This window comes from Rutilus rutilus, assembly GCF_951802725.1.
Source record: "Rutilus rutilus genome assembly, chromosome: 7".
In the NCBI taxonomy this organism is placed as follows: Eukaryota; Metazoa; Chordata; class Actinopteri; order Cypriniformes; family Leuciscidae; genus Rutilus; species Rutilus rutilus.
In genome coordinates, this window is record NC_140221.1 from 25475872 (window position 1) to 25502379 (window position 26508).

General features: G+C 39.1%; 2 protein-coding genes across 2 annotated transcripts; one reads left to right on the forward strand and one right to left on the reverse strand.

Annotated features, from left to right (window-relative positions):
* The first annotated feature begins 8786 nt into the window (after positions 1-8786).
* On the forward strand, positions 8787-19324 carry ftr84 (finTRIM family, member 84). The gene is made up of 8 exons (XM_084414613.1): positions 8787-9397; positions 13652-13747; positions 15495-15620; positions 17137-17244; positions 17413-17569; positions 18308-18361; positions 18461-18514; positions 18626-19324. The coding sequence occupies exons 1-8, from the start codon at positions 8831-8833 to the stop codon at positions 19168-19170; spliced, it is 1707 nt and encodes a 568-aa protein (XP_084270739.1). The 5' UTR covers positions 8787-8830; the 3' UTR covers positions 19171-19324.
* A 1723-nt stretch (positions 19325-21047) lies between these two features.
* nfkbib (nuclear factor of kappa light polypeptide gene enhancer in B-cells inhibitor, beta) lies at positions 21048-26505 on the reverse strand. The gene is made up of 6 exons (XM_084414671.1): positions 25683-26505; positions 25475-25592; positions 22481-22685; positions 22265-22353; positions 21928-22164; positions 21048-21845 (listed from the first exon to the last, which is right to left on the reverse strand). The coding sequence occupies exons 1-6, from the start codon at positions 26171-26173 to the stop codon at positions 21801-21803; spliced, it is 1185 nt and encodes a 394-aa protein (XP_084270797.1). The 5' UTR covers positions 26174-26505; the 3' UTR covers positions 21048-21800.
* Between the last annotated feature and the right edge of the window lie 3 nt (positions 26506-26508).

Here is a 26508-nt window from a genome sequence, read left to right on the forward strand (position 1 = left end):
GGGTAGGATACCAGTTGACCCCAAATTAGCCTAATTATTTGTGAAATGGATTCAACAAGGTACTGGAAACATTCTCTCAAGATTCTGGTCCATGTGAACAAAAAAACATTAGGTAGCTGCAGCATATTCAAGAAGATGGATAGACTGGTAATAAAATGATGCACAATGGCTGCTATAGGCTGTGCCATATAAACACTGCTGTCAATTGGTATTAAGGGGATGTTAATTTGTGCAAACTGAAAATAATGTGTGTCTTTTCTCTGAAGTGCAGGTCTGGCAGCTCATCCAGATGGTGGCTCAGCATCATTTACCATTCCCTCCCTGGACCTGCAAGGACACCATTGTGAATGCACAGGAAACGCCTTATTTTTAGCTTTAATGTGCAAGGCTTCCGTTATCATCCGTTTCCAGTGATTTTAACTGTACAAAAACATTATGTTATGCTGCGTGATGTTGCAAACTGGTATTTCTTATCGTATTATTAGGGGTCCAACCAAGCAGTGCTGGAACCCTATGTATTTTAAAGGATTTATAGATTATCTAACTTTACACGCATAGACAACAGGACATTTGAGATTATTGGGTGCACCCTGATTAGTCCATGAATAACTCATGTATTGTAATTTGATTTGAGTTTCTTTGTCATTACGATCTATTATTCAACTGATACTGTGAATACTGTTAAATAATTTCTTTCTTTTACTTTCTTTTACTTTATTCTCTTCAAAGAATCAATTTATTTTCAATATAGATTTATTTCCTCACAAAGCTGTTTAATTTATGCCTTCCGAGCTGAACCTACTGGCCTATAGATATTAGTATATTGTCAGTGCCTGTCAATCGACACAGGTGTTACATAAAAAGTGGCGAGCACTGAGGTGTAATTAATAGCTTTATTTATACATCCAAAAAGAAAAAATCGTCAAAAGAGACATTCAAATCAGTTTATTAATGTGGCAAGTAAATTGACATTGAAAACATGGAAATAGTACAGAAGGAAAGTGTCAAAATTTGAAATGCTCTTCTAGTCAGTGGACCAATTAACACCCTTGAGGATGAAGAGGTCCTTGATCTTCTAAAGCATCATGGTTCCATCGCAAGAGTCCTTCCCATTAACGATCCTGAGTCCAAGTATCATGACCACACCATTGTAGAGTACAACTTTGGATCAGATATTGAATCAATAAGTCCCTTGCTACCCCTTAGCTACACAGATAAAGACGACCCAAGCTTAACTTACCAGATAAGAGCCCTGAGCAGTGTCTACTCTTGTGAGGAGAGTTCTGGTGCTACAACCTTTTACTTATGCACCCTGAAAACCATTGCTAAGCATAGTGGAAAATCCTTCACCGCTTTGCTTCGAGAAGAACTCTCGCAGATCTCAAGCTCCTGAATTCCAGATGAGGTGGATGAAGATGAGCCTGTGTCTGATGAGCTCAATTCCATCAGAGAGCAGAATGCTTCCAAGATGAATGTTCATAGTCCTCGTTCCATTTCTAATGAGCCAACACTTGATCAAGATGATGTACCAAAGTCTGAAAAGCGCTTGTCAGGAACAATGAGTCATGTTCAACTCAATCCTGCTGATGTGCAGAAAGTCGTTGTGGAGTATATAGTTAAAAGTGAAGTCGCTGCAGCAATTCCATCCACCACTGTAGTTAAGCTCCGCCCTTTCTCAGGGAGAATTCCCCAGCCCAGTAATGAATCAGATTAGGACACTTGGCATTGTAATGTTGAATTACTCCTTGATGACCCTTCCGTGTCTGACTTACAAAGAATAAGGAGAATTATGGAGAGTCTCTTACCTCCTCCAACTTATATTGTTAAGTCTTTGGGGCCTCGTGCTTCTCCCAGAGCTTACCTTAACATGCTTGATACAGCTTATGGTGCTATTGAAGATGGTGATGAGTTGTTCTCAAAACTTACTGCGTTCCCTTAGAACCAGAGAAGACAAGAGTGCATAGAAATGGTTGCACATGAGAAGCCACATCAGTGCTTCTAAGCAGAAACTGCAGCCATCACCTAGATCTGCTCAGGCTTATAGCCAAGATACTGCCATTTCAAGTAAATCCCCTCACGAGTCAAAGTCGTTGTCTGAAACCACTGAATTGAAGAAGCAAATTGCTGAGCTAAAGGAACAGTTAACTTCACTTACTCTCCCAAAGCCCAGAAAGACTATTAACCCAAGCACAAGACATCACCCTCCCCTACCAATCCTGAGTTTGTTGCTAAACAACCATTCAAGTCAACCGGTGATCCTGTCATGAAATTCAGACCACACCCTGGTTACTGCTTCAGATGTGGTGAAGATGGCCACATTTCTGTAACCTGTGAAAATTCTCCAAACCCCAGGCTAGTTGAAAAGAAAATAAATTAACTGCGGTTGAAGCAATTAGAGTGGGATAAAGAAAACAGTCATGATGGAGCAGCTTCTTTAAATGCCTAACAGTTCCAGTTGTGGGACAAACTGGAGCTGGTGAACCTAAAGGTTGTCCCCTCAGAAAAAACTAAGGCCCACATCACAAATCCCGTATTCAGCATCTGGTCGGATCCAAGTGTACAGCGCAAGTCAAAATCTCAGGAACAGCATGTCAGTGCTTACTTGACACAGGACCACAGTTCCTTGGTCCTTTTACCAAGCTTGCTTGATTAGTCACCCCATTAAGCCCTTGAATCATCTGCTTGAGGTCAGCGGTGCAAATGGTCAGCCAGTTCCATATAAAGGATATGTTGATATGTTAAATCCAATTACTTTTCCGGAAGACATGGCGGGATCTGAGGTTGAAATTTCTACACTTGCATTAGTCGATCCTGACTTCAAACCAGAGAAACAGTCTCAAGTCTTGATCGGGACCAACACTCTTGATTCCTTTTATGCTGAATGTTCTGACTTGAATAGCCTTGAACACCATTCTCCACGAAATGGATATAGTGCTGTACTGAAAACATAAACAGAATGCCAATGGATGTCTTAGACTGGTGAGACTACAAAGCAAGGATCCCGTAGTCATTCCAGCGCAGCAGACCATTGCTGTCGGTGAAAAAGTAAATGTGAATTGCTTACCCTCTAAAGAATGTGTTCTTCTGGAGACCCCGACAAATTCCTCACTGCCTGGAGGTGTTCTTTTCACAAGTGGTGTAGTTTGCAAAAGTTGACTGTCCACCAAATGCTGTGGTTGCTGAAGTGTATGCCATCAAAAGTATCATCCCTTGAGAATATAAAGTGAGATCTGTACCTGCTGGTCCGAGCCGCTCTGAAGCAGCTATTACTTTTGACTTTGGGGACTCCCCATTGCCCCAAGAGTGGAGGGATAGGATTAGTAAGAAGCTCAGTGATATGTCTGATGTGTTCGCACAACATGACCTTGATTTTGGTCGAACATCCAAAGTCAAGCATCACATCAAGCTTTTTGACGAAACCCCTTTTAAGCAAAGGGCACGCCCTATCCATCCTCATGACTTGGCTGCTGTCAGACGCCACCTGCAAGAGTTAAAAGAGTCAGGAGTAATCCGGGAATCTGAGTCTCCTTTTGAGACTCCTCCCCCAATCGTAGTCATACAAAAGAAGAATGGTGACGGAAGACTATGTGTGGATTACAGAAAGCTAAATTCACAAACTGTGAAAGATTCCTATGCTTTGCCTAACCTTGAAGAGTCTTTTTCTGCCTTAACGGGTTCTCGATGGTTCTCCGTTCTGGACTTGAAGTCTGGTTATTACCAGATAGAAATGGAGGAGTCTGACAAGTACAAAACTGCTTTCTCCTGTGTCTTAGGATTTTGGGAATTTAGCCGGATGCCTCAAGGAAGTGTATGGAGAATCTTCATCTCACCGAGGTCTTGGTGTTTCTTGATGATTTGATTGTTTTCCCGAACTCCTGAGGAGTATGGGGAGCAACTCCTAAGAGTATTGACAAGGCTGAGAGAATATGGGTTGAAATTGTCCCCAGAAAAATGCTAATTTTTCCAAACTTCAGTCTACCTAGCGGAGACAGGAGTCCAGACGGATCCTAAAAAGATCTGTGCTCTTAAGACCTAGCCAAAACCAAAGAATCTAAAAGAGCTAAGATCATTCCTGGGATTAACGCGCCGCGTTATATCAGCTGCAAGATGGAGAGAAAAAGGTCATAGCTTTCACCAGTAGGTCTTTCTAAAAGTGAGTCTTGATACCCCGCCCATAAGTTGGAGTTTCTTGCTTTAAAGTGGGCAGTGACTGAGAAATTCTCTGACTGCTTGTATGGCAATCACTTCACTGTCGTAACGGACAGTTATCCTCTCACTTACATTCTAACCACTGTGAAGCTTGATGCCATAAGTTATCGTTGGCTATCAGCGTTAGCCACATTCTCTTTTGATCTGACCTATAGATCAGGAAAGCAAAACCAAGATGCCGATGGGTTATCAAGACGTCCCCATGGCGAGCCGATCAATGATATGGCATCACAAAAGGAACAGGATCGGATATAGCAATTCGCTGCCAAGCATCTGGGTGGTGATAAAAGTGTAGTCATGGACTGTGCTGTTGTTCAAGCTGTGTTTGATAAGCACAGAGTTCAGCAAGAGTATGGAAACCCTGTTGCTCTGGTGGAGTCGCTGGCAATGGAGCAGGACGCTATTCCTCTTTGTTTTGCTCAAGACCTGACTGAAGATGAGTCTGCAGTACCCGGTTTAACTGGTATAGACCTGAAACGTGAACAAAATGAAGATGTTTTCTGAACCAAGTCATCAGTCACTTGGAAGAAGGTCAAATGCCATGCCGGGCGGTGAGGTATGAATGTCCAGATATATCCTTGTTGCTGAGGGAGTGGGACCGCTTAGAACTGAAAGATGGAATTCTGTACAGACGACGGCAGTGGTATGATCAAACAACTTACCAGTTGGTGTTACCTGTAAAGTTCCGTGTTATGGTGCTGGAAAGCCTGTACGATCAGATGGGTCACATGGGAGTAGATCGCACACTCAACCTTGTCCGTTCTCGCTTTTATTGGGCAAAGATGAGTGCTGATGTTGAGAGGAAGATTAAGGCCTGCGTACTTCTGTGTTAAGCGGAAAGCTTTGCCAGAGAAATCTGCCCCCTTGGTCAACATCCAGGTTACACGGCCCCTCGAGTTGCTCTGTATAGACATTCTTTCTATCGAACCAGACCGAAGTAATGTCCAGAATGTACTTGTTATGATGGATCATTACACCAAGTATGCAGTTGCCATACCCATCAACAACCAGAAAGCCACTACTGTGGCTAAGTGCCTTTGGGACAAATTCATTGTCCACTATGGTTTCCCGGAGAGGATACTAAGTGATCAAGGAGCTGACTTTGAATCTAAACTTATCAAAGAGCTTTGCGAGATGGCAAAAATTCACAAAGTACAGACAACTCCCTATCATCCTCGCGGTAATCCCATAGAGCGCTTCAATAGGATGCTTCTAAACATGTTGGGTACCTTGAAGGAGCAGGATAAGTCGCATTAGCACGACTTTGTGAAACCATTGCCCACAATTGCACGAAAAATGAGACCACTGGATTCATGCCTTTATAAGCTCATGTTTGGCAGGCGACCCAGACTGCCGGTGGATTTAGCCTTTGGGCTACCCGTAGAAAAACCTGTCCATGAGTCGCATTCCAAATATGTCAAAAGTCTCAAAGCCAGACTTGAGGAGAGTTACCGAATTGCCACTCAAAATGCTTCAAAGTCTGCAATGAGGAATAAGGACAGATTCGACAAACGAGTGAAAGAGTCAACTCTTGAAGTGGGAGATAAAGTCCTTGTGAGGAATGTCCGAATCAGGGGAAAACATAAACTCGCAGACAAATGGGAGCCTACTATCCATATAATAGCAGAACGGGTAGGAGATCTGCCAGTGTATAAGGTTCGTCCACATGATAAGGATGTTCCAGTGCGATTATTGCACAGGGATCTATTATTACCGTGTGGTTTCCTTGCTTCTCCGGAGGAAAGCGTTCCAGATGCAGAAAACATCTCCAAGTCTAAGACACAAAGCCAAAGAAAGGGAGAACTGATAAATGAGGAACAATCGTATTCAGAGGATGAAATTAGCATATTCAGTAGAATTCCGGCTGGCAAAACAAACATTACCTATGCATATGACATCACAAAGTCAAAAGTGGCTGATGGGAAAGAAAAAGACTTACCTCAGAGATCCTATTTACCTCAGAAACCAGACCTACCTCATAAAACAGAAATACGCCAGACTGTAAACAGTCCAGCTAACATTCTTCCGCTTCATAAAAGTTTAGGAGAGGAGACAAATGTATGAACCCACAGATCCTGAAGTACAAGAACCTATGCCAACATGAAACGAAATTGAAGGAGAATACTTAACATCATCCGATCCAGCTGCTGATGAAGAGGAAAGGGATATGTCCATGGATGCTCAGGATCTGGAAGAAGAAACAGAAAGTTAATGTATATGCAAGATCAAGTGCAGATCATAACCTAAGACGATCAAACAGGGTCCCAAAACCTCCAAAAAAATTCCATTACCCAGAGTTGGGTAATTCCCTTACCTCAGTAGTCCAAAACTTGTTCCAGTCCTTGAGTGAGGCAGTGGTTTATTCAATGAGTCTTGCTGACTTACCAAAAGCTGACTTAATACTGTCCAAGAGTTAACTGAAGGATCAAGTTCAGGACAAAACGCGAAAAGACTTGCTTACCTTTAAGAGAGGAGGGTGTAACTGTCATGATCGTAAGAGAGGAGGCACAATGCAGGTAAAAGTATGTTTACTGAAGAATAAACAGAGCGGTAAAGTAGTCACAAGCACGACACACTGGGGCGGGAGAGTGACGCAGGGACTTCGACGGGCAACCGGGCTGGTGAATGGTGATGAGAGAAGCACTGATCCGAATCCAGAAGAGTGACGCAGATGAACGGAGATGAAGACACGACGAATAATCCAACAGGAACGAAGATCACAGGAAACAGCCAAAATGGGACAGTGACGCCATGGCCGCTATGATCGGCTTGGGTATGATAACCCTTAAGCTGAATCCTGGGCAGAAAGGGACTCAGGACTCTTGAGCTTGCGTGAGGAGTGATGGTGCATGACTTGAAAGGAGTTCTGAGACAGGTGGTGTTTCAGTGGTGATGACCACTGTCACCTGGAGGACTGGAGTGGACTGGGGTGGTTGTGACTGAGATGCAATGGTGTCTTCAACTGCCTCACACACAGTGAAGAAGGATCTACTTAGCCACAGTACATATTCAATATATTGCTCCAAGGAAAACATGTTAGCTGCTGCTGGTATTTGTCGAAGATGTTCGTCCAATCCACTCCAGAAGACTACATCAGGGTAGTATCGTTCTAGGGTACTATAAGGGATGTTATGGCTCTACTGTGAGAACCTCTAGCGGGCGGACATCTTGGGAAAGGGAGAGGAGTAGGTCAGCAGGGTGAACTGGATACAATGGTTCTTGAATGGGGCAAAGCTTGTTAGATTCATTCTGTGTGGGTTTAGTCTTCTTTCAGGAGAGAGAGGTGGATGAATAACAACACAAAGCTTTATTGAACAGTGTCCAAACAGGTGAGTATAGACGACAAACAATGAGCAGTGCAAGTATAATGCTTCAGTTCTTAGGGTTGCAGGTGACGATACAGGATGTAACTTCAATTGGTAAGTATATCCACACACACATCTTTTGGGTGCTGTTAGGAGGTAAATATCTCAAGTGAGTAGACAGTGAGGGAGGACCAGTGCACTTGTGACAATAGTCAGGCAATACCATACGAGCAAGAATGCTGTACAAATATCAGCATCAGAATATTGGGTTTGCATATGTGATACTGATTTTATACAACAGCTCAATAAACAAGAAGTTAATATTAGGCGTCTTACATTTTTAGACTCAGAATATTGTCTGGTTTTGCTCTCTTTTGCCCATGCAAAATGTTGGTTCTAAACAAATCCACAGTAGAGCCATTTCATAGAGCCCCCCCATATATTTGGCTCCGAATTGCAAAGGCCACCTCTGGTTAAGAGCAGAAAAATATGTGCACCCATCTACCCTGTACTGAATTTCCCTTCATGACACCAGACAGTTTGACCTTGAAATTCTTCCTCTCTCAGATCCAGCATGTTTGTGTGTTTGTGCTCTACCTGCATGACACTAGGCTGAGTGTGTACAGTACACACTGTGCTGTCATGTCACAGTAGTTTACTCATAGAATACAAGCACTGACTAGACAAATTTATTCTAACCACTTTCCATATTGACAGACAAAACAGTTTCACATTTCGCTGCAGTGCATGTACAGAGAGAGAGCACATTTGCTGGTTTTAAGTTTTATTTGTTAGAATTTGCACTATTAGAAACTTAAAGTGACAGTTCGCCGAAAAATGAAACTTCTGTTCTCATGTCGCTCCAATTCTGTATGACTTGTTCTTTACTCTGTGGAACATACAAGTTTTTTCCTTCCCCATATAATGAAAGTTAATAGGATCCTGTGTTGTTTTGGACCCTCTTGACTTTCATTGTTTAAACAAAAACATTTCTTCAAAATATTTTCTTTGATATACCGCAGAAGAAACAAAATCAAACAGGTTTGGAACGACATGAGTAAGAGTAAATGATAACAATATTAATTTCTGGGTGAGCTATCAGTTTATTTCTTTCTTTAACATTTGCTCTAAATGTGTTTTAAGTGACTTCCTGAAACAGGATACCTGTACATGTGCCTCATAAACCCTCATCTAAGCTCATACTGTGTTTGTAGTTCAGCATCTCCACCCTTGGTGCTAATCTATAAATACAGGTGTGTTCCTGCTTCAGTTGCTCTTTCAATTCACCTGTCTTTCTCACGTCTTCCCTTTAGAAAATGGCAGAATCTGACTACCTTGACTACACCTGTCCACTCTGCACAGACACCCAGCGAGACCCCGTCACCATCCCGTGTGGAGACACCTTCTGCTTGGAGTGCATTAAGATCTACTGGGACCATTCTGACCACCTCGGCGTGTATAGTTGTCCGCAGTGCCAGGCGACCTTCACTCCTCGGCCCATACTCAGACGTAACGTACCCCACATAGGCAACCCGGAGCCTAGGCCACCCCCACGTGAGCTAACCCCGTTTCCGTACTTCAAGCGTGACGCGCTGTGTGATTTCTGTACCGGTCGGCGGAGCAAAGCGGTGAAGTCGTGTCTGATGTGTCTGGCCTATTACTGCGAGACGCACATCAAGCCTCACTATGAATCAGCCACGTTTAAACGACATAAACTGGTGGACGAGACAGGACATCTAGATCGGAAGATCTGCCCGCAGCATGAAAAAGGCTTAGAGCTTTTCTGCCGCTCAGACCAGATGTGCATCTGTGTGCTGTGTACAGTAAGAGAACATCGCAGCCACAACATAGTCAGTGCAGATGATGAACGCACAGAGAAACAGGTGAGACATCATGAGGAGATTATAACTGTTGAGAGTAGACCAGGATAAGTTGTCACAGAGGCCATATCTGAAGCCACCTTTCCACTGCACACGACAAACGACAGCCGTCGGACCGGAAGTCATTCATTTCCAATGGAGAGTCGTACGGGAGCTGCGGGGAGTTCCAATCATATGCGAATGCGGAAAATTCGGATCCGATTTGAGTTTTGGATCCGTTGAAATATCTGAACTTCTGCGAATAGACCATATGCGACCGGCCGACCGGATGTGATGTATTCCAATATGTATTCTACATGTAGTCCAATCAAATCAGTGTGTGCAAGTTGAGAATTTTTAATACTTTAAAAAAAAACTTGATCCGAAACACTTAATACTTAAAAAAAATGCATGGTTATTCATAAATAAGTAAAAAACGATGAATTTAATATATATATATTATTGTTTTTAATGTTGTATCCTATATATTCATTTTTTGCTCCAAAATTATTGGCGGTCATTTTTCATTCATTCATTCATTCATTCAACCATGGTAAATGCACGAATAATATAGGCTCTTCTTATTGCACTCATTTACTGGAGACACAAAAATAAATAATAAAAGAAATTGCCATGAACGATCGTAATGAAAGTTTCGTGCGAATGACACTAGGGGGCGAAATGCGACAATCTTATGCGAATGTCGTGTGCAGTGGAAAGGCGGCTTGAGAAACTATTACGTTTTTGAGTCAAAAGTCCAATTACACAAATAGGCTATTTTCTCTATCAGTAGTTTTATAGTTGGTTTCAAACAGTTAACAATGTATTTTATTAAATTAAATAATCTTTATGATTTTGTGCATTTCAGGATCATAATTTAGTCAACTTTACATTGAAGAAAGATTTTAACTGCAAGGTTGAACTATGTTCTCAGGATAAAAGTCAGGGAAAGTTGTCACAGCTGGTTTTAACCTGTTTATGGGTCAATGACGTGATGCCTAAATTTTCTGTCCGATTGCATTTTTTCAGGCAAAAACGGGTTTAAATGCATAAAAAGATACTGCATATTTGAAGTACCTCTCCCATGTATGTACTCACTTTAACTCATCAAAAACCTTTACTTATTTGTTATTTTTTTTGTTATTTAAAGTGTCAAAACATCATGTGGTGCGACCGTCCGGCCATAACTTCTGTTTTGAAAACGTCTTTGAAATTACTCTGAATTTATTCAAATTTATTTTCTGCACTATTTGGCATGATTTCCAAAATGTTTTGTAATCCTTTAAAAAAATTCAAAGCATTTGTATTTATATTTCCATCATAATATACAAACAAACTTTGTCCGATGATGTCCATTTTATGAAATATCATGTGGTGTGACCATCAAGTAACTACCATTTTGGGACTTTAATGTTGAAAACTATTCAAACACAGGACGTTACATCATATACCAATTTACCAAGGACCCATGGAAGCAGCAAGCAGGTTTGTAATTCTCTCAAATTGGAAAAAAAAATAAACCTCTGTAATGGTTGGTATGTAGTTGCCAAATTTGGATGTCATGTGGTATGACCTCAAAAAAAAAAAAAAAAAAAGTTATTTCTACAAATACATATTTGTATTATACATTTCATAGTGACCTTTTTTAGGGAAGCTAGCTTGTTTTGTATAGGTGGCCAATTCTGTGCCTGTAAATTTTGAATGAATTTGAAAACATCATGTGGTGCGACCAAATATCATGTGGTGCGACCACTGCAGACTGTTTTCCATGATAGATATATGTCCTAGATTGGCAGTTTTATGCTTTAATATTCAATTGACAGTTTATATACAAAAAATACTTTAATTTAGTATCATTTGGAATAGATTTTTATGCTATTTGGGATATTTTCTTCATATATTTCAAGTTTGTTTACTCTTTGTACAATTTGAGAAAAATGCAACAACAAAAAATTAGAGCATGTAATTTCAGTTTAGTAATTAAGCATTTATTAGTAGTGTATTTATTATTGCCTATTTATTTGTTTAAAACTATTTGAATCTATTTTACCAGATGCCACTGCCAAGCGAAAAAATTCTGACCCTGCAGCAATAGCGGAGTACCTTGATAGGAGAAGAGTGAAATATTATTACAGTATAAAATATCTGTTTTCTATGTGAATATATAGTAAACTGTAATTTATTCCTGTGATCAAAGCTAAATTTAATCTTCAGCATCTTTAATCCAGTCTTCAGTGTCACATGATCCTTCAGAAATCATTCTAATATGTAACCCTGGACCACAAAACCAGTCACATGGGTCAATTTTTTAAAATTGAGATTTATACATCATATGAAAGCTGAAAAAATAAGCTTTCCATTGATGTATGGTTTGTTAAGATAGAACAATATTTGGCCGATACAACTGAAAATCTGGAATCTGAGGGTGCAAAAAAATCAAAACATTGAGAAAATCACCTTTAAAGTTGTCCATTTATGTTTGCGATATTGCTATATTCACTCATCAAAAATAAATATTTTATATATTTATGGTAGGACATTTACAAAATATGAAACTTGATCTTTATTTAATATCCTAATGATTTTTGGAATAAAAGAAAAATCGATAATTTTGACCCATACAATGTATTGTTGGCTATTGCCACAATATCCTGTGCCACTTGTGACTGTTTTTGTGATCCAGGGTCACTAATGATTTGCTGCTCAAGAAACACTTCTGATTATTATCATATTTTTGTGGAAACTGTGATACATTTTATATGTCAGGATTATTTGATGAATAGAACGTTCAAAAGAACAGCATTTATTTGAAATAGAATCTTTCATAACATTATAGCCTAAATATCTTTACTGTCACTTTTTATCAACTGAATGTGTCCTTGATTAATAAAAGTATTAATTACTTAAAAAACTATTGACCCCAAATGTTACCTGTATACAATAATTTTATGAAATAATTTATATCTATAACATTATTATTTGTTAGAAAGAAATTCTAAGTCAAGTTAAAAGAAATGGTGCACTTGTGTTTTTGATGTGATTTTTATTTACAAAAAAAGTTTATGTTCAGGAAAATTCTGTGAAATTTGTATGAAATCTGGTTTAAATCAATTTTTTTTGTATAAAATGTATTGTTCATTGATCTCTTTAAATAGATTTTTAACTATATAAGGTCTTGGTGTCATTTGGAGCGACCACTTATGTGGTGCGACCAATAAAAGCAATCACTGTATTAAATGTAAAATATAATATATCATTTCTGTGGCTGAAATATGAATCACTGATACAGTATGCTTTAGTAAATTATATTTTTAAAACATTTATATCAGTTTTATGTGATTTACAGGAAAAGTAAGTCTGGTAACTAGATTTAAGAAGGCAACTCAGAAATTATAGACCAAAAAACGAGATCATTATTTACAAAAACTCAAAAGAAATGCAAAACTTGGTTTCTAAACACTTTAATTACTAAGAATTTGTAAAAAAAATGTTTAAGCATGTTAAGGAAATTAATTAATTTTAAGATAAATCACAGTCGCACCACATGACATTTCTTAAGGCTACGGACAATTCATCTAGATGAAAAAACACTAAAATCACTTAAATTGAATTTTTTTAATGAATTTAGGTGTACAAAACATCCTTAATGTTTGAACAATTGCAACAGATATTATTTTTTTTTGTATTTTAAAATTGACCTGTCGAAAATCCTTATACGTCATTGACCCTTATACATTCATATATATTTTTAAATAGCCTAATTAATTCAAATTCAAAACAGTGGTTTGGTATTTTTGTGTTTCATAATTAATGTAATGAATTGTTTCCCGGCATTAACAGTGGAAATGTAAAATTGCTTTTTGAAGATATCTTTAAGGTATCTGCCTTGACTTTGAAAAATGAACTTATCCAGAGAAATTTTCTAAAGTTAAAAAGTCAACTGACAACTAGCCTTAGGCTACTCTATGTCTCATTCTCTGTGGACTTTCACAGGTTTCGATGCTCTCATCAAATTTTTTTATTGTAAGAATAATTGGGTATATGACTTGAACAATGTAAAAGTCACTTTTGATCAATTTAATGCATCCTCAATTTTTTATTTTTATTTTTTTTATGTAGACCTAAAGTAGCTAATTGTTAGGACTATTGTAATATTATAACACTATTGTATTATTTATCTTCCTGGATAAATATTTTGTCTAGCAAACATCTGCTGTAATGAAGACTGTAATCTCAGATCTCTATTTTCTGCATACATTTTTTTGTGTGTGTTTATAGAAAGTCTTGGTTGTGACTCAGACAGAGGTTCAGCACATTATCCAGGATCGAATGAAAGAACTTCAAGAACTCAGACACAACGTGGATGTTCTTAAGGTTAGTCCAGTCCGGAGAGTCCTAAATAAGCTTCTGGGTGAAACACGAAAGCATAGTTAGACAAGTTCCGTCGTTACAAACAAAGTTCAGCGATTTGGCGTTTCAACAAACATAAACAGCGTCACAGACTTGTGTGGTTGGGTTAGAACTACAGCTCTCGAGTTGTGATTAGAATAGTTTCTTGTTAAAATGTGGAAACCGACCGTGCTCTTGGGCACAATAAGCAAACTAACATTCAGTACATTCTGTATATTTCATTCTAATTGAGTACGCATGCATAAAATGCGCAAAGGAACTCCAGAGTATTTGACGTAGGCTATGATTGAGGAACCCGCCATGAATCAAACATCAAATAAAGCAAAATGACATGGAACAAAAAAACTGTAAATTAGGTGCCATGTTCGTTACAGCAACTTCGTGAGTTGAATAGATTAATTAGCAGAAGTTATTACTTTTCCACCTCTGGTGACGTCATTAACAAAAGTCCTGTTTAGTGGTGCAGGTATGACATCAAAACCCAGCAGACTAATTCGCCGCTGGTTCCTTCGAGATTTTCCTATGGGACATTTCCTAATGTTTTTTTTTATTATTATTATTTATGTGTAAAATAAAGCCTGTGGTAAATATAACTTGACTATACTTTGACATTTTGTTCTACAATCAAGCATAGCATCTGTTCTGGCAGGTCAGGTTATTTAAGCTTGCATCAGCTGACTCTCAGCTGATCCACGTCTACCTATAGGAATATGACGCCTATCACTGTATACATATATAAGCTCCTTCAGTATTTTCAGCAGCTTTTTACCCTCCTCCATCCCCAGCTCCTCCTCTCGTCCAGTCAGGATTTGGTATTCTGATTCCCCTTTGAATCAGACTAAATTCTCGAATTATGTTGTACATTAAAGTCTTGAATTAATGATATCTGCAACACATTCATGTTGGTTCTGTTCTGTTTACCCTAAGGGGGGTTATTGCTGCTCTCCATGCTCTTATCCATGCTAGGCTGCATGGATGCACAGTGAGTTCTTGCCCAGAACCATATGTAGCAAATTAGCTCTAAAGAAATATTAATAATTAATCATAACTTGTTAGAATTGATTATGAATATTTGGATCAGTTAATAGAATTAACTTAATGTAGTAAAATTAATATTACAATCAATTAACCTGTTTGTGCTGTGAACACTCAGTGTTAATTGTTTTTTAATTCTAAGAAATGTACATTTCCAGGGTATGGGAAATGTCTTTCTTACTGTACAGTACTATTCAGAGCCTGTAGTCAAAATGTACATGATTAGGGACTCCAGTATGAGCTTGAGACACAGACAACTTTTCGTGTGATATGAAGAAGACTTTATTAACTAGACTAAACACTTAAACTACTCTAACATACACATACATACATGCATACAGTTTGTTAGTAGTCACAAAATGAAATGTAAATTAACAAATGGAGGACAAAGATTGGAGTTTATAGAGACTAAACATGCTACACATATGATTTTGGTTAACCATAGTATGCAAGTCTGAAACATTAATCCAAAAGAGTTTAAAAGAGAGAATGAATACATAGGCCAAACCACATAAAAGGAGTTAGTATTTCCAACGATGCATCATACTATAGTAGTTAATGAGCGAGTTACATCGTTGTACGTGAAAAGCATTCTTTTTTTCTTTTTTTTTTTACTTAAAAAAAGTGTATAAAATGGCTGTGTGGATTAATGTCGTTTTTTGCCCTTTCTCTGCAGGGAAATGCACAGCGGGCACAGACTGACAGTGATAAAATCTTCAGCGAGATGTTACAGGCGGTAGATCGGTGGCATGCTGAGATAAGCCAACTCATACAGGCCAACCTACAGGCCTCCATGGCTCAGGTGCATACACATTATATTCAGATGTGAATGAATTAAAATCAGTGATGCATTCATTTTATCCATTTAAACCCCAGCTGCAAAAAAATATGGCACCCTTTTATTCAATACTTTTTGCAATCTCCTTTAGCCAAGATAACATATCTGAGCCTTCTTCTATAATGCCTGATGAGTTTGGAGAACACCTGACAAGAGGTCATTCCGTCATACAGAATCTCTCCAGATTCTTTAGATTCCCAGATCCATGTTGGTGCTTCTCCTCAGTTCACCCCACTCATTTTCTATAGGGTTCAGGTCAGGGGACTGGGATGGCCATGGCAGAAGCTTCATTTTGAGCTTAGTGAGCCATTTTTGTTTTGATTTTGATGTTTGTTTCGGATCATTGTCCTGATGGGAGATCTGAACAACGCCCATTATAAGATTTCTGGCAGAGGCGGTCAGGTTTTGATTGTTTATCTGTTGGTATTTGATAGAAACTATGATGCCATGTATCTGAAGAAGATGTCCAGGACCTCCAGCAAAAAAAAGGACCACAATTTCAAAGATATTTAATCGTGGACATGGGGTAATTTTTATACCTTTTTTGCAGCCAAAAAGCTCATTTTTAGTTTCTTCTGACCATAAAATCCGATCTCTTTTGAAGTTCCAGTCGTGTCTGACAACTGAATATGCTGGAGGTTTTTTTGGGATGAGAGCAGAGAATTTTTCTTGAAACCATTTTTAAAGAACATGTGGTGATGAAGGCGCTGTTTGGTATTTTATTTTATTGTTTCTTTGAGGTTTTCTGACTCCAAGACTCAACTAATTTCTGCAGTTCTCCAGCTGTGATCCTTGGAGAGTCTTTGGCCACTCAAACTATCCTCCTTGCCGTGAATTAAGACAATATAGACAGTCTTCTTCTAGGAAGATTTATAACGTCTTTAGTTGATTGGAACTTCTTAATTATTGCCCTGACGGTGGAAATGGGGATTTTCAATGCTTTAGCTTTAGCTATTTCTAACAGCCACTTTCTATTTTGTGAAGCGCAACAATCTTTTGCTGCACATTAGAACTATATATTTTGGTTTTACTCATTGTAATGGATGATTAAGGGAATTTTTGTAGTCATACTCATGTGAAACAAGAAGTCATGGCTAGACAATTTCATGTTCCTAGTCACCATGGTGTGCTAAAATATGTAAATACGAATGGGAATATACTTCAGAGATATTTTACTCATAAGAATTTCAAGGGATCCCAATAATTCTGGCCAACGTGCTTTGGAGAAAAACATTTATTTCATAATGTGAAACTTTCACTTGTTTTACTTCAACGAAAGGTTGATAGATCTATCTGAATGATAGATTAAAAGGATAAACAATGCAGATTTATTTTCACAGCCTTCTTTGATCATATTTACCAAGGGTGCCAATAATTCTGATCATGACTGTAACTGATATGTTTCACACACACTGCTTATAGAGCTGCTACAGCTGCTGTTCCCCGCTCTCAGACTGTGATAGCTTTAATGTTCTGACAGGCTCAGGGTTACATAGAGAGACTTGAACAAGAGATCATGGAGCTTCAGAGGAGAGATGCTGAACTACGTCAAATACTTGACACAGAGGACAACATTCACTTCCTACAGGTAAAGAACAGCCTCTCACATTTCACTAGTTTTCTTTTTATCATTCTGGATTTCTGCCATTGAGAAAGTTGAAATCTGTGGACTAGCCTGACTGGAAATTGAATATGGACATTCAGGGAAGCTACTTAGCAGCACAGGTTTTGTTAAGTGTCTTCATTATTTGTGCAGAATTTTCCCACACTATCAGTTGCACCGGAGCCCATGGTGCCCAAAGTGCTGATAAACCAAGAGTTTTCCTTCGGTGAGATCACCAAGACTGTCTCTGACATGAAAGAACACCTGGACGACATCTGCAAAAAAGAGCTGGGAAACATCTCCAAACGAGGTTACAATGAAGACTATAACATTTAACCACTGAGAGGCTAAGGAAAAGACATGGGATCTCTTTTGACTTATGTATATTTAAAAGGCACAAAATAATAGTAACTATTAAGTAGAGATGGAAAGCATTGCTCTGCTTCAGAAACGGACAGCAAACAAAATATAATCAGCTCTGTACCCCGGTAGTTCCAGAATAAATTATTGATGTAAATGCAAACAATGACACAGACAGTATACACACTATTGTTCAAATGTAAATGGAAAGATAATTTTTTAATGCTCAAAGGCTGCATTTTTTAAAATAAAAAATACTGTAAAAACAGTAATATTGTTATATTATTATAACATTTTAAATAACTGTTTTCTATTTCAAAACTAGTGAACTAGTGCTGACAGACACAAAACGGAGTAACATACTAATCCGACAAAACCCCACAAACGTATCTGTTGCCTTTGGTCGTTGCAGTGTGAATTGGCCTTAAAATTGAATTCATTCTCCTTCAGAAATCATTCTAATATGCTGATTTGGTGCTCAAGAAACAGTTGTAAATTTGTTTGATGAATAGAAAGTCTAAAAGAACAGCATTTATTTGAAATATAAGTTTTTGTAACATTATAAATGTCTTTACTCTCACTTTTGATCAATTTAATGCAAAAAAAAAATATCGACTCTACTTTTGATCGTAGTGCACAAAATGCTATATTTTATCTACTATTAATTTTTGCATGATACATTTTTCAGTGAGTGACACTTCAGTCTATGTCCTTATCCCGAGGTCTGGAGGACGTTTGAATGGTAAGAGGTTCTACATTTCTGTTTATTTAGAATGAAGTACGTTACAGCACAACTCTGCTCATTTATGTGCCTTAGCTTAGCTTTATACTATATTTTCAGCCCCGATAAGAACTGACTTCCCAGAGCCTAAATCAAGACTGGATTTCCTCAGATGTGAGTGTATAGACAATTAACATGAATTAATCTCTTCACTATACAGATGATAACATTTTATTCTTCTAAATGCTGAAGGAGTCTATTTTTTTCTACAATATTATTTCACAGATTCTTGTAAACTTACATTTGATCTCAACACCGCCTATAAAGAACTAGTCCTTTCAGACGGGAATCGTCGGGTGATCCGTAAGCGAACAGCCCAGTTCTACCCAGATCACCCGGAGCGGTTCGATGGGTTTTGCCAGATCCTGTGCAAGGAGCCGCTCAGTGGATTACGGCATTACTGGGAGGCAGAGTGGAACGGTGAATTTTCCATTGGAGTTGCCTTTAAGAGCATCAGCCGTAAAGGTAAGAACTCAAACAGCCTTCTGGGATACAATGATAAATCCTGGAGTCTCCTGTGCTCAGACTCTGGATACTCCGCCTGGCACAATAAGATGGATAAAGATCTGCCGGGAGCAGCTCGTGCCACACGGATCGGTGTGTACCTGGATTACGCTGGAGGATCTGTATCCTTTTACACTGTGTCTGAGACAGTGGAGCTCATCCACAGATTTCAGGCCAAGTTCTCTGAACCACTGTATGCTGGGTTTGGTGTTGGATCATCTGTAACTCTGTGCATGCTGGAGAAGAACTGCCGAACATACCGCTAAAGGGTTCTGAGCTTAACTTTGACCCTGAGCTCTTAATTGATTAATCAAACAGAATCTTGAAAGGGTGAACACTGAAATTCAATAAAAGGGTCATTTCAAAAAATGTTAAACTGTGAATCTCATGAAGATGTTTTCTGGTCACATTTTACATTTTAAGAAAAAAGAAAAAAAAAGGATTATTGTTTTGCATAATGTAAAAGTCTACTATTAGGATCCTATACATTGTGACATTATTTTTATCCTCCAATTCTTATTACTCTAATGGCAAATAATAATTCTTATATATATATATTAAAAAAAATTGTTTTAAAGTGATTCTAAAACTTTACTTTTAACTTAAGAATGAACACTTCTGTTCCTCACATCCTCATTTTCATTTCTGTAAAAAATATGGCACTACCTTGACTAAAGGTCTATTACAGTAATGAGAATCATACTTAAAAAAATGTTTTTAAACATAAACAGATATGAGGGGGTAAAACATGCTTATTTATCCTGAAAAGTTTTTTTTGTTTTTTTCCTTTGGTTTTTGGTTGAGTGGCAGTAAATATGACCAAAAAATACAATTCTAAGTTACTTCTTAAAAAGGGCAAGTGTGTATAAAAAAATGAGAGCAGACATGTCAGGATGATTTCTTTTGAATGAAGTGTCATTTCAAAACCTGCAGCCATTCACACATAATATGCATTCTGCAATCTTTGTGTTCAGATGCGGCTACATCAAGAGAAAAGTGTGTATTTAAGTGATTGTGTGAACGAGACAAATAAAACAAGTCTTATTATCATTATTGTTTATTGTCCATTTGAATGGTTTCTAAGAGCTTTTCAGTAATTTCACCCATCACCAAGTAAACAGCAATATGTACAGATGAGAGGACAAATCCATCACTCTGCAGTATGTTTGTTTATACATGGATTAGAAACATTCAAATGCAAATCCAGATTCCCCTAAAATCAACCGTACCTCTCAATTTTTAAGACATGGCTAGTACGCTTGTTTAATTAATCCCTACATGTTACTCCCTCCTCTCTCTTTTTACATCTAGAATGGCATATTCTCAATGAATGAATAATCATTAACCTTGTAATTTAAAACAGGACAAACTTAATCAGCTCAACATTATACAGTCAACTCACAGAGGACAAGTACCAGTCGACCAAGAGCCCTGATTTCCAAAGGAGTGTCTGTATTACCAACAGAGGGCACCAATCATCGAGAAAATGTTCGCACTAACCCCAACAAACCTAGGCCTACAAACAGGTGACTGTAAATGTCCACAACCATAATGCCCCAATAGCATGTGTGAGTGAGTGAATAGATCATTCTCCACTTTTGTAACAATTGAAAACAAAACTATTTTTTATATTATACTGTATTTATATTATATTTAAAATATATTTTAAGATGCTTTAATAAGACAAAAAACTCATTGTGTTGTCATGCGTTTAATATAATTTAGAATGTTTGTTGATGCTTCACAGTTCAAATAATATGATAGTGTAACTGTAAGCGGTTAGTTGAGTATGAACATCCTTAGATCAAGAATTTAGCTCTAATTCTATTTCTGTGCTTTCAATCCAAAGTTTTGAATTTGTTGCCATTTGTATTGGAGAATTCTGTAACGTCTGTAATTTTTATCCTCTCTATCTGACCTACTATCCATCTCTGAATTCAGATATCCACCTCTTGTCTCCTATTTCAACCCTAACACCCATTATATGTGAAGAAAGAAGAAAAAAAAACATCCACTCTAAACACACAAAAAATTGGGTCAGTGACATTCCACTCAAAAAATCACAGCCAATAGTTGGTTTAACAGTAATAGTAAGTAAACCAGTTTGTTAAAAACCATTCATTTTCTCTTCAAGATCTTCGAAGCTAAATCTGGCTAATAATTTAGTTTTTAAAATAAAGCAAGCAAGCCACTATTGTCATGTTGTGGACATAATGAATCTACCCAATAGTGGCAGTCTCACAGCCATGCTGCTTGCGTGGCACGCAACCTAAGGTGTCTGATATCATCCAGGGAATTTGGTTCTTAAAGCGATAGTTCACCCTAAAATTACATCATTTACTCATCCTCATGTCGTTCCAAACCTGTATGACTTTATTTCTTCTGTGGAACACAAAAGAAGATATTTTACCTAAAGATTTGATAGATATGTTGTCCAAACAACATTGGACTCCATTGTCATTTTCTGTGTGCACAAAAACCCACATTTGTCAAACTATCTTCCCCAGAAGAGAGAAACTCATACAGGTTTGAAACATCATAAGGATGAGTAAATGATAACAGAATATTCATCTTTAGGTAAAATACCATTTTAGGCCACACACAAGATGAGCCAGTGAGAGGTTTTACTAAATAAAAAGCTGCCTCCATTGTTATAGCTTTGAAAAGGCTTTGCGTGATGTCTGGCTTAAATAACTAAGGTCCTCCATGACTAACATAATCTAGCTATGTATTCCATTGAACCAGAAGCAGCATACTGACATCATACTGTACCTTAAAACAAAATATACACACAGACACACATAATAGCCTCCACCAAATACACTCAGATGCCACGATTGTTCAGCTGGATTTCAAAGGGTCTAATGGCAGAGTAGTGTCCATGTTTTTTTTACAGCTACAGCACTCGCTGTCCATTAATGATGACATCATCAAACTCCTCCTGTGACAGATAGAGAAATGGTAAGTACAGAAACATACTTTTAAGCATTCTGTTAGTAAATGTGTGTGGATTTGGCTCTAACCTCTTCACTCTCTCTGTACTCCTCCTCTTCCTCATCGCCCTGTATGTATGTGGCCCCATGGGCACTAAGTAGGGCCTGCACTTCTTTGTTGGGTCTGTAAAGGGCACAGTAGTACGGGGTGTGGCCTGCATACGAGCGCTGATTCACCAATGCGCCGGCGCTCAATAACAAATCCACTACCGCTGACCTTTGACCTTCCACTGCCCAGTGCAATGGAGACCGACCTGACCCCAAATCCTACAAAGCCAGAGTTAATGATTGAACACTAAAATATACTCGAAAAGAAGATTAATATGATCTTTTATTAAATATATTTTTTTTATTTAGAATTTCTTACTTGTTGATTGGCATCTGCTCCTGCCTCCAGCAGCATTTTGATGATGTCACAATTGCCCCTATGTACAGCCAGGTGCAGTGCACTCACACCTTAAAGAGACAGATGGACAGAGAAAGGTATAGTATGGATGGAAAAGACAGAGATGTATACTGATCAAATCAATTAGATTCAATATTAATCAGAGTGAAAATGTGTTTGCTTGAGTTTGTAGTGTACCTGAATAATTGGTGATGCTGAGGTGCTCCGGTGGGGTACATGGGCAGCTGGTGAGCTCTCTCACACACTCTGTGCGAAGCTCTCGGACAGCCAGGTGTAAAGGTGTGTTGCCGCCCCTCTCTTGGATCTCCGCACTGGCTCCACTCCACAACAGTGCCCGAACACACTCGCTCCGGTCTACTATGACTGCTAAATGTAGAGCGGTCTGAGCGAAGAGGGTGGAAAAATTACATTGGTTGCACATCAGTGTTATAATGTACACTTAAGGCCAAAGTATACTTCACTTTTTACATGTGCGCAAGGGTCAGTGTACAGTGCGCGTGACGCGAATTTCGTCATCAAAAGGGTACCACTTTTGTAAGCAAAAGCACTTTGGATAGGTAAAGGATTGGAAGCGAAAGGAGTACCGCTTTTTTGCCTCGTACTTCGCTCGCTATGTGTAAAAAAAAACAAAGTGTACTTTCTGCTTCACAATAAGCAAAGTCTCTTTCAAGGAATGTCTGTTCACTCAGCAACCATATTTGCAACGGGTCCGGGCAGCTACGTTTCAGAACACTGAGTGTTTCTATAGCAATCGGAGCTTCTAACGGCAGCTGCAGTGACACGTTGACTTTACCAATCAGAGATTAGCCTAGCTCTTTTATTTAGAAAGCGGGATTTATTCCGCCAAATTTCTCGTTGTCATTCTATATATAGGGCCCTATCTTGCACCCAGCGCAATTGACTTTGTACACCGACGCATGTATCATTTCTATTTTGCACCCGCGCACAGCGGACTTTTCCCTCCACAGACGCATGTCGGTAAACTAGGGAATGAACTTGCGCTCCCGGGGGCGGTTCAGCGAAAAGAGTTCCAGCGCAAACGTTCCCTCATGCTATTTTGCAGGTTTAGAAAACAATTCCGCCACTGACCGAAAAAAAATAGTTTAAAGTCAGTGGCGCGTTGCGCATGTTATTCATATGCTATTTTAAGGGCGCATGCTTGGCCATAATCAATGTAGCGTGTGCACAACGCGCATACACGTTGATTCTCTAATCTACACAGAAGCAGCAGTTTTCATTTTTGCAAATCATACATTATTACAATACATAGATAGATAGATAGATAGACAATTTATTATAAAAGCATACATCTAGCTTACACATTTACCCAAATTATCATCCGCCTGTTTAACCAAAGTTAATTTGGGTGTGTTTCTCCATCCCAAATGTCACTTCTCTGTGTTTTACGGCCCTGACGAGAACGTCGGTCTCCTCAGCTGTGAACCGCTCCTGCCGTGCACCTGGCAAATCCGCCGTTACAATACCAATCCGCCATGGAAAAAGCACGTCTGCTCTTAAAGGGAATGTGCGATGTCGCTCTGATTGGTTTATTTCACGTTACGCCCAAACCACACCTATGAATAATGAAGCTACTTCAGACCAACCCATTTTAGATTTGCGTCGGGCGCAAGAGTAATTTATCCCGCCGGTATAATAGCAACAGCGCCCAAGACCCACCCACAAAGTTACTTGCGTTTTGCGCTTGATACTTGCGTTTCAGATCGTTAAAATAGAGCCCATAAAGTCTTTGCTATAAATAGTCTCAGCCTCAGACGTCACGCCCAGGGACCATTGGCGGAACATCTGATGCATAAAGCACACAAAATTGGAAACACTTGAAAATGCTGTCATCATTTACTCTCCCTCATGTTGTTCCAAACCTGTATGATTTCCTTTCTTCTGCTGAACACAAAAGAAGATATTTTAAAGAAGGTTGGTAATTAAACAGTTGCTGGTCCCCATTGACATCCATAGTATTTTTTTTTCCTACTATGGAAGTCAATGGGGTCCATCAGTCGTTTGGTTACCGACTTTCTTCAAAATATCTTCTTTTGTGTTCAGCAGAAGAAAGAAAGTCATACACTACAGGTTTGGAACAACATGAGGTTGAGTAAATGAGGACAGCATTTTCATTTTTGGGTGAACTATCCCTTTAAGGAGTTTCGAAGTCGTCATCTGATTGGTTGAGTTCCGGGATAAGTGTGTGTCGCGTACTTTAACGATCCGTCAGGAAACAAAGCCGTTGACACCAAACCCCTTCATATAAGAAGAAAGTTGTCATTTTTACAACTGTGACAATCAACGCTTATCAGGATCAACTAAACGCTGGATTTTCAAAAGAACTGAAGTATGTGAAATTTTAGTTTTACACGCCGGTCTGTTATTGTACATTGTACATCAAAGTTATATTTTCACTCCTCTAAACATAACGCTGAGCAAAACTAACAGATTAGTTGTTTTACATGTCAGTCAGACGTCCCCTTGGCCAATGAAAGCAGCGATGGAGTCCAGATGAATGTCTGGCTATGCGAGACTATAGGGCCCTTAAAAAAAAAAAGTTGAGTTGTGGTTTGCATTATTTCCAGAGAACAATCATGTTGTTTGGCTTGCTAGTGCTTGGTTTCCGTTTTCCAATAGGTGCATATGGATGAGAAAAATTTAGTTGTGAGAGAATTTTCTTTTCTTATTGTGACACATATCTGAGGCTTCACGAAAATGGGAAAAAATACTGGGCGGGACTTTATTTTGTCCATCGAGAATTGACTGGATCGTTGTCATTTGCTAATTGCTGCGATCTGGTGACGTGAGTGCCAGGTTGCTGAAAGGAAGGGATTATTGTCCTGCCCTCATAGCATCACAGCAATTCATCGGAGAAGAAATGTTGTTGTGACGAGGCGAGGAAGTTAATGTTTCCTATTAAAAATGACTAAGAATTAAAAAAACGGTGTATGGACAAATAATTTATATTCCATAAAAAATAAGAATGGTAAAGTATGATTTCATAGTGACTTTGACAGCAAAATGCAATTTAACCTAATTTAATATGTAATATTTTATGAAACAATATATCAGATCATTGGAAGTAAATCAATTCTTCTTGATCCATAGGTGCTGCCCTGTCAGATCAAGTTACTTGTTTCTTTAGATCTGGCAACACTGTTGTGCGTTTACCTGGCCCAGGTCATTTTGGATGTGCAGGTAAGGAGTCCAAGTCTTGTCCACCACAATTTCTTCAAGCAGGCACTGAACAACACCCCACTGCTCATGAATCAGCGCCAAATGAAGTACCCTGAGAGACAAAAAAGATAATATACAGTCTAAATCCAATGGCCTTCCAAACAGACAAATGTACAGGCAACAGAAAACAACAAAGACTTACGTGTCACCGTCCTCTGACAAAAAGTTGAGCGTGTTGAAGAGTTCTTCTCTCCGCTGCCGACCCTCCTCAGTGTCCGAGACCGCCAGTCTGTCTGTACCTGCGGGCTCGCTTAGGATCATGGTGCCGATCCCGTCGGAGAGACACCCCACCACCGCATCCTCATTAATCGAGTCCCCGATGGCAGAATCGAGCCTCTCTCCGCCGCCAATCGACACGCAGTCCATGGTGCCCCTGTTGTCGGACTCGTCCGAAGGTGGGATGTCAGGTATGTCAGACATAGATCGATCAGGTGCCCAAATCTGCTCGGCCTCTGTGTAAGTGCCGTAGGGACCCTCAAAACCGAGTCCGACCCCGCTTAAGGAGTCTAACCCGCTGTCACACCAGTCATCCGGGACAGCGTCTACGGCGCCCCGTTTCTCCACAGTGTAGCTCGGTCCAGGCCGTGCATTCTGTCTTCGGGATTCACCGTGAATATCTTGCGTCCCCTCCATTTAAATATCAATCATCCGTTTAAATGATGTCAGCGGTAATAAGAGAAACTGCTTTTCTTGACCAACAGCTAACGTTATCTGCTTGCGCCGTTTTCGCTTCTATCCAGATGGATTGTTTTTAGGGGAACAAGATGAGCTCTTTCTGGACAAATTCCCAAACAACAGCGGCAAGCGCTGTCGCACGAGCCTCAGATTCCCTCCATGTCCGGAGCATTATAAAACTATAGATTGCTCACCTTGTGAGCGGCTTACTGTTGCCCAATTTGTCCAGAAAAGGCCGTGTGTCTGCGTGGGTGTTTTCCTGGGGAATTCCCAAAGCCTCTCTCGTAACCAGA

Coding starts and splice junctions, on each gene's coding strand:
- nfkbib (XM_084414671.1), bottom strand. CDS start 26,173: ATGGAGGGGACGCAAGATATTCACGGTGAATCCCGAAGACAGAATGCA. Junction 22,686..25,474: donor TCCAAAATGACCTGGGCCAG/GTAAACGCACAA, acceptor CTCTTCGCTCAG/ACCGCTCTACATTTAGCAGT. Junction 22,354..22,480: donor CAGCATCACCAATTATTCAG/GTACACTACAAA, acceptor TGTCTCTTTAAG/GTGTGAGTGCACTGCACCTG.
- ftr84 (XM_084414613.1), top strand. CDS start 8,831: ATGGCAGAATCTGACTACCTTGACTACACCTGTCCACTCTGCACAGAC. Junction 15,621..17,136: donor TACAGGCCTCCATGGCTCAG/GTGCATACACAT, acceptor ATGTTCTGACAG/GCTCAGGGTTACATAGAGAG. Junction 18,362..18,460: donor GTCTGGAGGACGTTTGAATG/GTAAGAGGTTCT, acceptor CTATATTTTCAG/CCCCGATAAGAACTGACTTC.